We start from the raw sequence: 16,258 nt of genomic DNA, 5'->3' as shown, positions 1-16,258 counted from the left end.
ATCGTTTATTAACATTTGTCCAATATGATTATTTGTTTGTTCAGGTTCTGGTTGCATCTGGATTCGATTACGAGACAGCACCTTATTACGAAGCTTGGGTAGAAGTCCGTGATTCCGATGCACCGGCATTGAGAAATGTCGTTCAGTTGCTGGTCAACGTGACCGACGCTAACGACAATGCACCGATAATGGATGCATCAATCTACAATGCAACGGTACCAGAAGAAGAATATCCCCCATTATTCGTATGCAAAGTATCTGCGAAGGATCGTGATTCCGGTGAAAATGGACAAGTACTTTATTACTTGGTCGACGATTTTTCCGAATCTTTTACGATCGACAGTTATACCGGAGAAATCAGTACAAACGAGAAATTAGATCGTGAAGATGTAAGTTTTAAAATTGTCTTCGATTATTTTTTTAATCTCAACTGTATTATCCGAATAATTCCAACTTGATTTAACGTTAGATATCGTCCTACGAATTGATCGTTGAAGCCAGAGATCAAGGACAGCCAAAATTAACTGGCACAGCAACGGTCGTTGTTACGGTACTGGACAAGAACGACAATCCACCACGTTTCACGAGATTGTACAGCGTGAATGTAACGGAAAACGCTGAGATTGGGACATTCGTCATACGTATGACCAGTAGCGACATGGATATTGGCCAAAATGCAAACGTCACTTATATCTGTACAGATAATCCAGGAAAAAAGTTCTCGATCGATGCGATAAGTGGCAACGTTACGGTGGCTGGTCACTTGGATAGAGAAGAACAAGATGAATATTTGTTAAAGGTACAAATTAATATGATTTATGAAAGTTTTTATGTAATGCGAGAAAAAAAATACATGTCTTATGAAATAACGTAAGAATGAAAAGGAAACTGGTCATAGTACAAATCACCTGTCTTTTATCCCCTATAGAAAATGTAACATTTTTTGTTGTTTGCCTTTTTTTTTCTCCCTTTCTATTTTACCCTAACATACTTTAGAGAGATTAGTATACCTGTCACTTGGCGATAGAAAAAGTGGTATTACAACATGCACATCTAAATGCACAGGATAAGTAAGGAAACGCGTCATATGTCATACGAGGTGTCAAGCTGTATTTCGAAAGACTTTTTTTTATAGAATAAAATTAAACGCGTTTGACATCGCGATTCTGATCGATCTCATTTGAATTTGTATCGATAACTTTACAATGTATATGACCAAGTAAATTTGTTGCTTTGCAGATTATCGCAGCCGACGGTGCATGGGAATCGGAAACAGCATTGACCATTACGATTCAAGATCAAAACGATAATCCACCAGAATTCGACGAAGAAGTTTACTATTTCCATTTTCCCGAGTTGCAACCACCTGCATCGCACGTTGGTCAAGTGACAGCTGTGGACAATGATAAACAAGGTCCGAACTCGATGATATCTTACAGTCTCTTGCAACCATCGGATCTTTTCACGGTGGATCCAGCAACCGGTGATATATTTAGCAAAAGAATGCTCCGTTACAAGCACACGCATCGTCCTTCCTCTCCGGAAAATTTGTATTCTCTGACAATAATTGGAACAGATAATGGAAAACCACCATTATCTTCGAAAACTGTTATCCACGTTAGCGTTGTCGATGCCAACAACAACACGCCTAAATTCGAACAGAGATCCTACCTTTCACCGGTACCTGAGAATTACGGTGTCGGTAAGAAGATCATGCAATTAAGTGCTAAAGACGAGGCAGACTTTGGTGCAAATGCTGAGATCACGTATTCGTTTGTGAGCGTCAATGAGACTGATTACTTCTCGATCGATGAAAAAACTGGTTGGGTTTACGTTCGTCGAAGTTTGACCGGTATCGCTGTTGGTACAACGTTTGTATTAAAAGCACGTGCTGTGGACAAAGGTGTGCCACCACAAAAAGACGAAGTGAATTTGACTTTGGTAATCTCGGGTGAAAATCGACACTCTCCAACCTTCGCTGCTGTGAGTTATCAGGTCAGAGTACCTGAAAATGAACCAGTCAATACGACCATACTAACGATCAGTGCTGTTGACGGTGATTCTGGTCCTAATGGTATGGTACGATATAAAATATCAGCTGGTAATGAAAGAAATGAATTCTTTGTACACTCCGTTACCGGAGCAGTCACTATTTTGGAGCCTCTGGATTATGACCTCGTTCAAAAGTATAGATTAAATATAACAGCGACAGATTTAGGCTTTGAACCGAAACAAGCTGTGGCTACGTTGACCGTCACCGTCTCGGACATTAATGACAATCCACCGACTTTCAATCAGAGCGTCTACGAAGCGTATTTGCCAGAAAATTCGCCACCTAATAGTTTTGTAGATCAGGTATGTATAACACATCCGTTTTATCAAATGGATCATAGAAATTATTTGTTTAAACGACTAAATTATGTTAACAGGTAATCGCTCATGACATCGATTCACCCAAATATGCCGTGGTGGAATACAAGATTCTAGGTGGTACAGGAAAAGATCATTTTCATATAAATGAGAATACAGGAGTGATAACATCGGAGATCAGTTTTGATTACGAAGAAGCCAACAAATACACTTTAGACATAATTGCAGCTAATCCAGATTCTAGTCCCCAAATGGTTGGCTTTACGAGCGTTCGCGTGCATATAACAGGAGTAAACGAGTTCTATCCCAAGTTCATACAACCAGTATTTCACATGGACGTATCGGAGAGTGCAGATGTTGGTACTTCCGTGGGTCTAGTTCAAGCAACTGATCAGGATTCAGGAGAAGATGGTCGGGTGTATTATCTGTTCGTTGGTTCATCGAACGATCGTGGTTTTACGATAGGATCTGAAACTGGTATAATAAAGGTTGCTAGGAGGCTCGATCGTGAGACACAAAATCGTGTTGTCCTAACAGTAATGGCAAAGAACAGTGGTGGTATACGTGGAAACGATACAGACGAAGCTCAAGTAATCATATCAATTCAAGATGGCAACGATCCACCAGAATTCCTTCAGAACACTTACGATGCCAGCGTATCTGAAGGTGCAGCTCACGGGACACGTTTACTAACTGTTAGAGCCGTAGATAAAGACATAAGACCACAGAACAATCAATTCTCCTACTCCATTATCAGTGGTAATCTTGGACAAGCGTTCAAAGTCGATCCACAAACTGGCGACATAGAAACAGCCAAACAACTTGACAGGGAAACCATATCTTCCTATGATCTTACCGTCGGTGCCATAGATACTGGCTCACCGCCACAAACTGGCACTGCTACCGTTCATATTGAAATTCTTGACGTAAACGACAACGGTCCGATCTTCGAACCACCAGAAGTAATCGGCTATGTAAGCGAAAATGAACCAGCTGGTACCAGCATCATGACTCTCAGTGCTACTGATCCTGATCTACCACCAAATGGTGCACCGTTCACCTACAGACTCGTTGGTGGTAGGCAGAGTGATATGGTCACGCTTGACAAACATTCAGGTGTCCTCAGAACAACGAGAAGTTTGGACAGGGAAACTATGCCACAGTTAGATCTTGTCGTGGAAGTTGAAGATTCTGGAGTACCAAGAATGAAGAGTGAACATACAATTACCGTTATCGTCACCGATCAAAACGATAGTCCTTCGACGTCACGATCTGTCCATGTAATAGTACATGCATTCAACGGTGCTACTCCACTAGGCAAAATTGCAGATGTGCATCCTAACGATCCAGACATCACTGGGGTTTACTCTTGCAAAATCCTACAAAGTTCTAACACCAGAGTTTTGAGTATTCCAAACGCTTGCGACTTACATACCAACAAAATTACACCTGGTACGTGTGTGTGTAATAATATTTATTATAAAATATATTTGTAATTTGTTATCTTATTATTATTATTATTATTAAATACAGGTATCGGGTATTCCCTGAGTATATCCGGTAACGACGGCCGTCATCCTGACGTAACATCAAAAGTCACTGTAGAATTCATTTCCTTCAAAAATGCAACGATAGAAAACAGCGTAACCTTACAAATCATGAAACTAACAGCTAAAGATTTTCTAAACCAACATTATCGTGCACTTTTGGATTTATTGCAAGAAGAAATTGACGTCGGTGATATCGTAACGATTTTCAGTCTTGGAGAAAGCAACGGCAATGCCAATGTTCATTTGGCTATTGAAACTCCGCAAGGTAAAGTATTGAAATGAAATGTTAACAATTGTATTTAGCATTCGTTTCAACAAGGGTATTCATCAATTTCTATTACTTCGTCAGGTTATCGCACGAAATACGAAGTTAGCGAATTATTGACACGTAATCGAGATAAAATTCAGTCGCTGTTTGATGGAACTACGTTTACAATCGGATATTCTCCATGTAAAAATATGCCATGTGAAAATGGTGGCAGTTGTACTAGTCGTTTAGCCATATACGATGACGCTAGGATCACCGATAGTCAAACATTGATTTTAACATCTCCAAGAATGTTGCACGAAATGATGTGCATATGTAGAGATGGTTTTACCGGTGAGAAATGTGAAAGAAGACAGGATCCATGTTCACCGAATCCTTGCTTATTGGTAAGTAAAAAAAAAAACAGCTACGTTTTACAGGATAATTTATAAATTCTATAAAAAAAAAATATTTTATTATTTACAGGGTGGTCAATGTCGCAGATTGGGATACGACTTTCAATGTACGTGTCCTATCGATCGTGAAGGAAAAATATGTGAATTGGAAAGAGGGGATGCGTGTGCCAACAATCCTTGTCGAAATGGTGGATCATGTAGGAAAAGTCCTGACAGTTTTAGTTTCTTCTGTCTTTGTCGTGCAGGTTACAGAGGAAATCACTGTGAAGCTATCACGGATTCGTGCAGACCAAATCCATGTTTGTATGGTGGCCTATGCGTCGGAGAAAAACCAGGGTAATTGATCATCCTAAATATTCATATCATCTTAAACGAATTTATTTTGAAACTTTGATGCATTTTGTCAATTACAGTTATCGGTGCAGTTGCCCAGAAGGACGTTATGGAAGACACTGCGAACGTTCCACTTTCGGTTTCGACGAACTTTCTTACATGACGTTCCCAGCATTAGATGCCAACACTAATGACATAACCATAGTGTTTGCTACAACAAAACCGGATGCTTTGTTATTATACAATTATGCACCACAAACTGGAGGACGATCGGATTTCGTGGTTCTAGAATTAATTAATGGAAGAGTCGTATTTTCTTATGGTGGTGCTAGAAGTGCTATTACATCGGTGTCGATAAAGAATGATAAGAGCATGGCAGATGGGGAATGGTGGAAAGTAACAGCAACGAGAAATGGAAGGGTTATTTCATTGAGCGTATCTACATGCAGAGAACACGGTGACTTTTGTGAGGATTGCAGACCCGGTGATAGAAGTTGCTATGCTGAGGACATTGGACCAATAGGGTTAATATTTCCTCAAGTTTTATATTTCAAATTGATTCGCGTAATCTCGAATGATCGCATCATGAATGATTTATGTGGTTTACAGAACCTTAAATTTCAACAACAATCCTCTTCTCTTGGGTGGTCTTGAAAATGTCGACCCTGTATTGGAAAGACCTGGACAAGTACATTCTGACGATTTCGTTGGCTGCATGCATTCGGTCTCGATAAACGGAAGATCTCTAAATCTGACAAATCCACTAGCATTGCGAGGTGTTAAACCTACGTGCAGTCGATCGGAGAAAAATCCTTGCATGAAGGATAATAAAAATTTGGTCTCTGTTTGCGGACCAAATTCAATGTGTTACGACAAGTGGCATCAAGTTACTTGCCAATGTGGATCTCTAATTTCACCTAATTGTCATGGGGCATTCGAGCCTATCACTTTGAGCGAAGGTGGATTCGTCGAGTTCAAGGTAAAGATGCAACATGAAATAACGTTAAAATATATTCTTACATCAGTGAAATATTATTTATCAATTTTCATTGACAGATTTCAGACAAGCATAGAAGACTACAATTATTAGAATCTCTTTATGGAGGATCAACAATGTGGCACAAAAATCGTTCGAAAAGAACAACGTCGGAAGAATCAAACATGTTCACGATGAATCCAGTATCAAAAACGGTTGGTCTTATGTTCCGTACCATCAAACCTGATGGTATTTTGATATATGCTGCTACGAACAAACACTATACGTCAGTAGAGGTAAGACAATATTTCGAATAGATATGATGGAATAGAAATTGAACAAATATTGTAACGTTTTTTTTTGTACATTTTTACAGCTACGGGGTGGTCAGTTGACCTATGCATCGTTATTGGGTTCTCCCGTTAATATGACCATGCACGTCGAAGGTGGACTAGCAGATGGTAACTGGCACAATCTAACTTTACACGCTTACTCCCGAGGGTTCAGGTTGCTTCTGGACGGTGTCTCGAAAGGAGATGAATTAGATTTGACAAGTATTCACGATTTCCTCGACCCATACTTATCCGTCCTATCGATAGGCGGAGCTAGCCAGAATTTCTATCATGCTCAAAGTGCTGGCGCTAAGAGCTTCGAAGGTTGTCTGGCAAATTTCACGATAAACAATGAACTCCAACCGTTCAATGGTTCAGGATCTATTTTCAAGGATTCGTTATATCACGGAAAAATTAAAACCGGATGTAGAGGACCAATAGGCATTGGCACAGCTACAACACCCAATCCTCTAAACATCGGTATTACCCTAGTCGTAGTGTTTTTCGCTGTCCTGTTAATAGCAATCCTCGTGAGTTTCATCGTTTTCCGTTTGAGACGTCAGAAAGAAAAGTCAGCGTCGTCTGTGGTTAATAAAAATACGAACGCTATTATGACCGGTAATCCAATGGTAGGCACGGGTAATGATAATCACATGTCGCGTCATGAAAATACATATATCTCCGATGCATCAGATTTAAGAGGTGTCAGTCACATGGGTCCGGAATTGATATCGAAGAAGTACAAGGAACGTGAAATTAATTCTACAAGCGAGCATAGACCTCAAAGGCCGGATATAATCGAACGAGAGGTAACTAAATCACCACCGATCAGAGACGAACATCCTCCTTTACCTCCACCTACTCAAACATCACTTCACTCGCACGAACACAATCAGGAACCTGATATGCCAGAGCACTATGATCTTGAAAATGCGAGTTCCATCGCTCCGAGTGACATCGATATAGTTTACCATTACAAAGGTTATAGAGATGGCATGAGAAAATACAAAGCAACCCCACCACCCATTGGAAATTATGGAAATCATCATAAACACACTGGTCAACAACACAGACACACTGGTCCGTTTCCACCACGAGCGATGCCACCACCAAACGTAAATCAACCACCTGGACCAGCACCGAAATTATTACAAAGTACACCTTTAGCTAGACTATCACCGAGTAGCGAGTTATCCGCTCAACAGCCAAGAATCCTAACTTTACACGACATCAGTGGAAAACCTTTACAAAGTGCATTACTAGCAACCACTTCGTCATCCGGTGGTGTAGGGAAAGACGCTTTAAATTCGAACAGCGAGAGAAGTCTAAACTCGCCCATCATGAGTCAGCTATCGGACTTAACTGCCAGTCGTAAGGCACCACAATCCAATAACGAAAACTCCGTGAACAATGTATCGTCCGGACCAATGGGATTAACAGCCGAAGAAATAGAAAGATTAAATTCCCGACCTAGAACATCGAGTCTCGTGTCAACTCTAGACGCTGTAAGTTCGTCCAGCGAAGCAAGAGGACCACCAACTCATGGACCACTTCATCTACACAGACGCCACACACCCCCGGTCGAAAGATTAGAACGACGAAATTCCTCGACCACCGACGAAAGTGGGAATGATAGTTTCACATGTTCAGAAATAGAATACGACAACGGTTCGTTGGTCGGTGACAAAAGATCCGACAATCTTTTCACCAAACAAGACGACGAGGAAGTCACACAGCGAACCAACGAGTCAGCTCAATCGACCAAACCTCCATTACCACCGAACGTTAATTACGATGGATTTGACAGTTCCTTTCGTGGATCATTGAGTACGTTGGTAGCCTCGGACGATGATTTGTCAACCCATATGGGTGGTCTTTATAGGCCTACTAATAATGGCTCACCATCGACCACAACAACCGCTCTCAGTTGGGATTATCTCTTAAATTGGGGACCCAATTTTGAAAGTCTCGTCGGCGTTTTTGTCGACATTGCCGAGCTGCCGGACAGCGCGAATCGAGTACCCAATACTCTTAGACTTCCAGCTAGTATACCCAAACCTTCGGAGGAATACGTCTAACGTTATTGTCATTTAATAAGTTAGAATAATATTGACGTTATTCTTCAAAGAAATAAGTCTGTCCATGTTGCGTTATTTCTTTATCATACACGGATTTCATACAGATTGATGGATTTAACAATATGTCCGTGTAAATTTTTGTATGTATATATATACATTTATAAACGAACGATAATATTCTAATCAAAATTACTTTACGCGTTATAGTTGTAACGAATGTTATTTAGGAAGACTTATTACTTTAACACGTTCGTCGTCCAGCCCTGTTTCGATTGAGTTTCTCGCCAGGCCCAAAATTTGACTGACTGTCGGCGCGTCGTAACGTAAAAAGCCCATCTCCGGTATACGGTGCCATGGCGACGAACGTGTTAAATATCTACAGATGATCAATATATAAACGAATTTAAATGAAATTAATTAGATAATTCTTTTATAATGAATTTTCGTATTCGTATTAAATGTATCATCATCGTCCAATTATTTTAATGCCATTGCAAACACGGGTACTCGTCCGTAAAAAAGAAAAACAAGAAAGAAAAAAAACTACACCCCCTTCGAAAAAAAAAAAATAAAATAATTGTTACGTTTAGTTAAATATTCTCGAAACGCATTAACACTAAACATTTTTTTCATTCTTTTTATATCTGTAAATATTGTATCTTAATTTTGAAATTCATATAAGAAAAATGTTAACCCTTTCGTTAACCCCCACCTGCACCCATACACGGGTCGTCGTAGAATCATGCGGGTGCTCGCACCGATGCATGTCGAGTAACGAAAGGGTTAAAGAAAGAAAAAGAAGGACAAAAATTTATTGAATGATTTAGAAGGAATAGAAAGATAGATTGATGATACAATTGTTTTTATTTTTATTTTTTTTTTTTTATGTTTTTCTTCTTACAAAGCTTCGCGTTTATCGACGCGAGAAGCGCGCCATCGAAGCTACCAGACTGATTTTTCATACTCCGTAGTATAATAATATAATGATTTAATATAGTTATAAATATAAATATAAATATATACATATATATATATAGAATATAATTCGTGAGTCGATCGTTTGCGACCATTGTAAATTATCAATTGAAATCTTTTGTAAATAAATTCGTAAGCGTTTTAACTGTACAAAAAGAAAAAAAATAAGAAAAAAAAAAAACAACGTATGAATCTACCGAACGACGTATGTATGTATAATGCGTGCGTGTACCATGTGTGCGTTAAAACTTGTAATAAAGGTGAAAAAAATTTGCATAAGATTTTTTTTAACAAAAATAAGATTATCTCTTACTTTTTACTCTCGTCGTTCACTCGTAGATATTTTTTTGTCTGGGGAAAAATATTTGGAAAATTTTTAATCCAAAACAACAACAAAAACAAAAAATAAAAACGTTCAAATGGTATGCTGTGTATCGAGTGTGTTCTGTCAAAAAAAATCGAGTCAGCTGTATGAAAAAGTTTCTAAATTCATATCATAAATCTTGTCACATTGATTCTAGTATCACAAAAAATATTCTTGGATAATTAATTGGTAACAATATTAATAATAATAATAATAATAATAATAATAATAATAATAATAATAATAATAATAATAATAATAACAAAAAAAGGAAAGGTTTTAAGTTGAAATCTAAAAAGAGATACATCATTTATGTATGTATGTATGTATGTATGTATGTATGTATGTATGTTTTTAGGAAAAATTAACAAAGAGACACACTCGAACACATGCATTCCTTTTTAAATGGTTCTTTAGATTGCCAATCGATTATCGTAAAATATGTTTGATCATTTATGATGTTCGGATAATGTTATCATCATTTTCGTCATTCGACGACGAGCTTTTAAATGGCGCTTATGCTAATATAAGTTTAATAGCTGATCAAACTTGGGTATTCAATAAACAAGATTTATACAGGGATTTAAATCAATCCTTGTGGATACAGGTACGTACGTTTATTATATTGATTTTTGTTATAAGTCATTACGAAAGGGTTAACACGTTGGCTGCCGTGAGGGCCACCGGTGACCGACCGGCGACGCATAATGAAAAATTCATGTTGGCACCTTGGACAAGTTACGTAAAATTAAAAACGCAGCAGTCAACGTGTTAAATAAATTGAAAGAAATTTTAATGAATATAAATATATATTTACAATTAGAGTTGTAAACTAATTGAAAAATACAAAGACAAAGGTGTTACTTGTCCGAAACACGTAAGAGATGTTATTCCAGAATCACGTCTATCAAAATACGGTAATTACAAATATAATGAGGAACGTGAGAAACTGTATAAATCGGAAAATAACGTACGATCATCTATCAATACGTTTCATTTCTACGCGGAAGAGATCACGGAACCATGGATGTTACCAGAAGTTGAAGAACATTTCAATCGGTTGATTTCAGGAAACATTAGAAGACTTAATCCTCCTAAACTGTTAGCCATTCGATATTTTCAATTATCAAGATTTCGTATATCATCAAAATTGCGCTAACTTCTAATCAATTCTATTCGCAAAGCTCAGCACTGAAGGAATTGCAGTCTACCGATTGCTTGCAAAAAGAATATAATAATACACGAATGCATCATCATTTTAAGACAAACTGGAATGATGTTTTGCAGAATGAACATTATGGATTAAAGATTAATTCGAATGGAAAGAAGAGGACGAGAAGACATGGTGGAGAATCTTTTACGATTTATAAACCTAGTAATATTATTGGTATTTCCTTTTAATTATCTATCTATCTATCTGCAATAATATATATATATATAATATTATATAAGTGATGTTCACGGTAAAATGGGTTAACAGAGTAATAATAATAATAATTGTTAATATAAATACTATCAATAATAAATACATTATACCATAATTTTACAAGATTCGGATACGATAGGAAAAAATAGCGAACTCAGCGAATATAACAAATACAAACCACCTCGTTACACCATTGATGCACCAACTGAGATACAATTGCAAGCATGCATTTCTTGTGAAAATGTACGAGATCTTTGGAATCCAATAAAAATAGAACAACAACAGCAACAACAACAAAAGTTGTTCGTAAATCCAAACAAACGTTTGCATTACCAACAACGACAACAACCACAACAGTGTAATCGTCAGGAACAACGTGTTAATGTCTGCAAAGGACAACAGCAATTATACTGTGCTGTACAGTATCAACCTCTGACATTAAAAATGGATTATCATCAGACTAGATTTCAAACGGATGGTTATGAAATAATGAGAAAACCTTTGGCTCCTAATTTGAGTCCAGAAGTACCTGAATTTTTTCCTAAATTTCCTGTCGCTTGTCTTAATAATCATAAAGAACAAAGAGTTAATCCTGTACAATATTTTCCATCTTTGAATGAAAAGAGTTATCAGAAGGAACTCTTTCCTTATAACAGAACTTACGAAACTGTTGTGGTGACAAGTTTCCAAGTAAATATAAGATTGAGTATTGAAATGATCTTATCATTTATTTCATAATTAATATATTGTAGAATGTACCTATACCAATGTTACCAAGCATCGATACGAATCATTATATGAGAACAACACCTCATCAATGGATCCAAAGAGTAACTGCACCTGGACAAATACACATACCAGTTACTTCGGCTACTCAACCAATTTATAGATCTCTTCAAACAACATATACGAATACTATTAATCAAAGACCTCAACAGGTAATCGAAATGTAATATAATTAGTATTACATTAGAAATAATTTTCGTTTGAAATCAGGTGACTCCCACCCCTATTCCGGTTTATCAACGTCCCTTGGAACTCTACACAGATCCTTCTCAAATTCGTAAAAATAATCAAGGTGTTGATTTTAATAATTTAATATTGTTAACTAAAAATGCGATGAAAGTACGAAGAAGTTCATCGAGAAATCGACAACAATCTAAACAATCATCTAAACAATCTAAAAAAAAGACAGAACAGAACATCTTTCAATGGTTGAACAAAGGTTGTCCGAAAAAAGCTAAAGAACTTATAAGCGTTAATACGGTTGTAACGGAATTGGACAATTTTGATAAAAAATATGATTGTAATAAAGTTGCAAATAAATGGAAAGGCAATGAAACATTGGGACAAAAACAAATTACAGAACATTTGAAATCAAACGCGTGGACTATGATGGAGAACACCGATACAACGACGACGATATCGAACAACGAAACAGATATGGAAGGAGATTTGATGCAAAACAAGAAACGTCTTTACAGAGATGTGTTGACACACACGTTGACCCTGTCACATATCAAATTAAAGATTTAAATAATAATAGATTTTATATTAATACAAACACAAAAGAATTATGAGAACAAATTATTTCAATAAAATACTAAGAATGAAAATAATTGTTAATTGCGTAAAGATCTTTTTTTTTCTCTCATTAGCTGTCATCACTGAACGATCAAACAAGTATATTTTAATTAAATCAATCGAAAATATCAATAAAGTATATTATAATGTTTGATATATCTTAAATAATTATTAATTAATCGAAATAAATGTGTATTGATGTTTAAAATTACCGTGTATATGTTCGGAGCACCGTCCTCTTCGAAATTCACCTTCAGACTCACGAATTGTCTTCTATCAAAATTTCTTCTATTCAATGTTGTTTATATGACTTTTCGAACAATGTACATGTGTATAACGGATATATTATTTGAAACAAATAGAAATTAAGATAAAAACGTTCCGATTTTAGTATTTTTTGCATTCTAACGTAATTTTTGTTTTATAAATTTCATTTATAAATTTCATATTATACATTTTTTAAATATTACAAAAGCATATTATATATTACATATACAAACTTTATATATTTTATTTATATAAATGTTCTTATTATATATAATTACTTAAAATATTATTCTTAATAAAGCAGCCTTCAAAAGATTAATTATTATTATTATTATTATTTTTATTATTCTTACTTATTGTATTGTACTTTTCAGATATAACATAAAAATCTTTCATATTTCTCGCAAATAATTGTAAAATAAGATCTAAATAAACTATTATAGCCTCTTTATCATATATATCGTTTCATATTAAAATTACAAAAACAATTTGTTTTAATTATAATTTTTGTTATAAAAATATTTTAAAAAAATAAAATACATCTATCAAAATAAACGAAGTAATATTATTTATCAAAATATTATACGATAAACTCTTGTTTCTTTTTCTATTTAATTTTTTAATACTACTTGGCAATATTATTTAATTATATAAATATAATAATACATTTATCAAATGTTCACTTAGAAATAATATAAACATATTAAGATTTATGATCAAATATAATGAAAGCTCTCAAAATGTATTATATTAGATTAATTAAACATAATCTTGTATAATGTTTTATAACACTTAGCAATGAAGTATATCATTGCATTATTTATTTTATACCTATATGCATTAAATACACACAATACTAATGATAAACGATATGTATAAATCAGAGCTTTTTAAAGTGTAGACCACAACACAGTATAGGATCACATAACTAAATTAATTCAAAACTAATTTGGCAATACTATGCACATATAGTATTTGTATAAGTTTATGATAACGAAAAAAAACATAGTATGGAGTAAACAAGTTTAAAAAGCCCTGGTATGGATGATGATAATAATAATCTAATTTATCAAATATACAATCTATATAATAAAATTAATTGAGGAGATAAAATGTATGGAGTATTTGTCGTTAATACTAAATTACATGTACATATTGTAATATATGTATATATATATAAAACAGTCTTAAGTTAAATAATTATAGGAATACTTTGATTTTGAACTAGCAATAAGTAAGCATAAAAATGATCAAAATAAATCTACCTACCAATTATCTAAAAATTCAAATCCAGTCTTTGGTATACATCTTTCCTCCTCATCGTGATTTAATTGAGAAGACTGAAAACTACTGTAAGAGCTAGGTGTTTCTAAGAGAGCAGTCGATTCATTAATATCGCTTGACTTTGTTCGCGAAACAGCAACCATTGTATTGGATTGACTTTTATCTGAATCCCTATCATGTACCAAACTTTCCATATCGTCTTCCAAATTATTTTGTAATTTTAATAAAGAAGTTTTATTAATTAACTTAGCAAATATACTCTCAGAGTGTTCAGTATCTATGTCGCTGTTTCGTAAATTGCCACACGGTTCATCTTCGAACAAACTTTTGGAATAACACTCGGATTGGTGGTAACGATTAGTTTGATTAGAATTATAATTATCGGTTATGGAATTAGAATTATTTCTTTGAGATTTAATGGGACTTGAAAAATGCGGAGATTCTCCAAAATGTGATCTAAGACATTTGGATGTTAAATCTTCGTTGGGATCTATTAAATTTAAATTCATTTGAGATTGAGTCATAAATGAAAATGGTGCAGAGTGTTCGTCTCGCCATTTTAATGTCTGCAATAGGACAGACATTGATAGTATAGACTTAATGTTGGGATTTTCAACAATTCTAATTATTTAATATATACTTACAGATCCTGTTTCATCGATAACATATTTCATACCAGTTTGAATACGAAGTTTTGGATACCAATCGGGTAACTCCTTTGAAATTTCAACTTCTTTAACAGCATACTGCAAAGCTACCTCGGGTCGAATGATAGTTTCATTAATTGCCTGATTCCTTTCTGAAATACTCAAAGTATTCCAAAGACCTTCGTAAGCTTCCTTTGTCACAGTTATGTCTTCGCCAATACGTTGAGCCAAAGGACTTAAACTATAAAAATATTTTTCTGCCTTGGAATTTAGTGTACCGCTACTCATTGTGAAATACTAAAATGTAAAAATGTAAAAATTAACAATTTGAAATATACTTTTGATAAATGCAAGATAAATATTTAAAAACTTTAATATATACATACTACACATACCAAGGACTCTTTCTTGAAATTTTACACAAATAACTTTATAACCTATAACACTGCAACATTATATAACACTACTATTACTAATATTTAAAAAATTATAAATTTTTAAGTTACTATAGTAATCTAAAAAAATAAATACAAATAAAAGCAATTCCATTGTCTCTCATGATGTCTGCATCAATCAAAATCAATAGACATTAACTATCATTATTTGTAACAACAATTTACATATCAACAAATGTACTATTAAACGAGTAAACAATATTCCTTTTATTCACTCCGATATAAACATCGAAAATAATGAATTGTTTAATTATAATAAGGAACAACATTAATGCATACTCACACCGCACAATGTTACACATCAAATCAAAAGACAATTTGACATTGCATGGTAGTGACGCGCGCTGATTGGCTATATCAATATGTTCTTTCGAATAATGAAAATAGCGCGAAAAATTCAAAAATCATTAATGCACATCCAATTGTTCAAACTTACGTTTTCGAACATACACTATTTTTGTATACATTTATTATAAAAATAATAATCAATGACGATATTAATAATACAAGGATTTTGAATTTGGTACTTAAAATTAGCTAATAATTAAATATTGAAACTTGTAATGTTTATTTAAAAATATATAAATAAGGATGTATATATAATAAATATGTAAGATATAATTGTTTGTTAAAATTTGTTGTATATTTTGTTTTAGATTAAACAAGAAAGAAATTGTTTTTGCAATACCTGATTGCTTCCATATATATATATATATATAATATCTATTTACTTAATCAAAATATTATATTGATCAGCTTTTTATTATTATACAAATATATACAACAGTAATATTATTATTTTAAATCAGTTCTTAAGTTTCTTGCTCTGACGGTATTATTATTATAATCTATACAAGAACCAAATACATATGAAACGTGTGTAAAAAAAAAAAGCAGGAAAAAACAAGATAATAAATGTAAAATAGTTATTTACAAGTAACAATATATATATAT

At 34.4% G+C, this 16,258-nt stretch overlaps 3 protein-coding genes across 5 annotated transcripts in view; 2 read left to right on the top strand and 1 right to left on the bottom strand.

Moving 5' to 3' along the window:
• ft (cadherin-related tumor suppressor fat) overlaps positions 1–9,580 on the top strand; it is an 84,011-nt gene extending 74,431 nt beyond the window's left edge. Inside the window, exons 11-21 of the mRNA XM_015332629.2 lie at positions 45–389; positions 470–799; positions 1,240–2,355; positions 2,430–3,822; positions 3,904–4,185; positions 4,270–4,574; positions 4,654–4,919; positions 4,997–5,440; positions 5,526–5,895; positions 5,973–6,188; positions 6,269–9,580. Coding sequence (XP_015188115.1) covers positions 45–389; positions 470–799; positions 1,240–2,355; positions 2,430–3,822; positions 3,904–4,185; positions 4,270–4,574; positions 4,654–4,919; positions 4,997–5,440; positions 5,526–5,895; positions 5,973–6,188; positions 6,269–8,302 — 7,101 coding nt within the window. The 3' untranslated portion in view covers positions 8,303–9,580. The remainder of the gene's footprint in view (positions 1–44; positions 390–469; positions 800–1,239; positions 2,356–2,429; positions 3,823–3,903; positions 4,186–4,269; positions 4,575–4,653; positions 4,920–4,996; positions 5,441–5,525; positions 5,896–5,972; positions 6,189–6,268) is intronic.
• Positions 8,346–12,603, top strand: LOC149032961 (uncharacterized). The gene is made up of 2 exons (XM_089171023.1): positions 8,346–12,005; positions 12,064–12,603. Exons 1-2 carry the CDS (start codon positions 11,835–11,837, stop codon positions 12,601–12,603), a joined length of 711 nt encoding a protein of 236 aa, XP_089027149.1. The 5' UTR covers positions 8,346–11,834.
• Positions 12,604–12,735: 132 nt separating this feature from the next.
• LOC107074018 (uncharacterized) lies at positions 12,736–15,772 on the bottom strand. Of its 3 annotated transcripts, XM_015335031.2 has the most exons (4): positions 15,588–15,772; positions 15,245–15,294; positions 14,847–15,146; positions 13,669–14,768 (listed from the first exon to the last, which is right to left on the bottom strand). In XM_015335031.2, the coding sequence occupies exons 3-4, from the start codon at positions 15,135–15,137 to the stop codon at positions 14,184–14,186; spliced, it is 876 nt and encodes a 291-aa protein (XP_015190517.1). In that variant the 5' UTR covers positions 15,138–15,146; positions 15,245–15,294; positions 15,588–15,772; the 3' UTR covers positions 13,669–14,183. The 3 variants fall into 3 exon arrangements, with proteins under 3 accessions (XP_015190514.1, XP_015190517.1, XP_015190516.1); XM_015335028.2 differs by having other exon boundaries at positions 12,736–14,768; positions 15,245–15,772; XM_015335030.2 differs by having other exon boundaries at positions 15,236–15,772.
• Positions 15,773–16,258: the final 486 nt, after the last annotated feature.

The sequence above is a fragment of the Polistes dominula genome, unplaced genomic scaffold (assembly GCF_049000335.1).
Source record: "Polistes dominula isolate Pdom_NZ unplaced genomic scaffold, Pdom_raw_medaka contig_31, whole genome shotgun sequence".
Classification (NCBI taxonomy): domain Eukaryota; kingdom Metazoa; phylum Arthropoda; class Insecta; order Hymenoptera; family Vespidae; genus Polistes; species Polistes dominula.
This window is presented reverse-complemented; position numbering and strand designations above follow the sequence as displayed.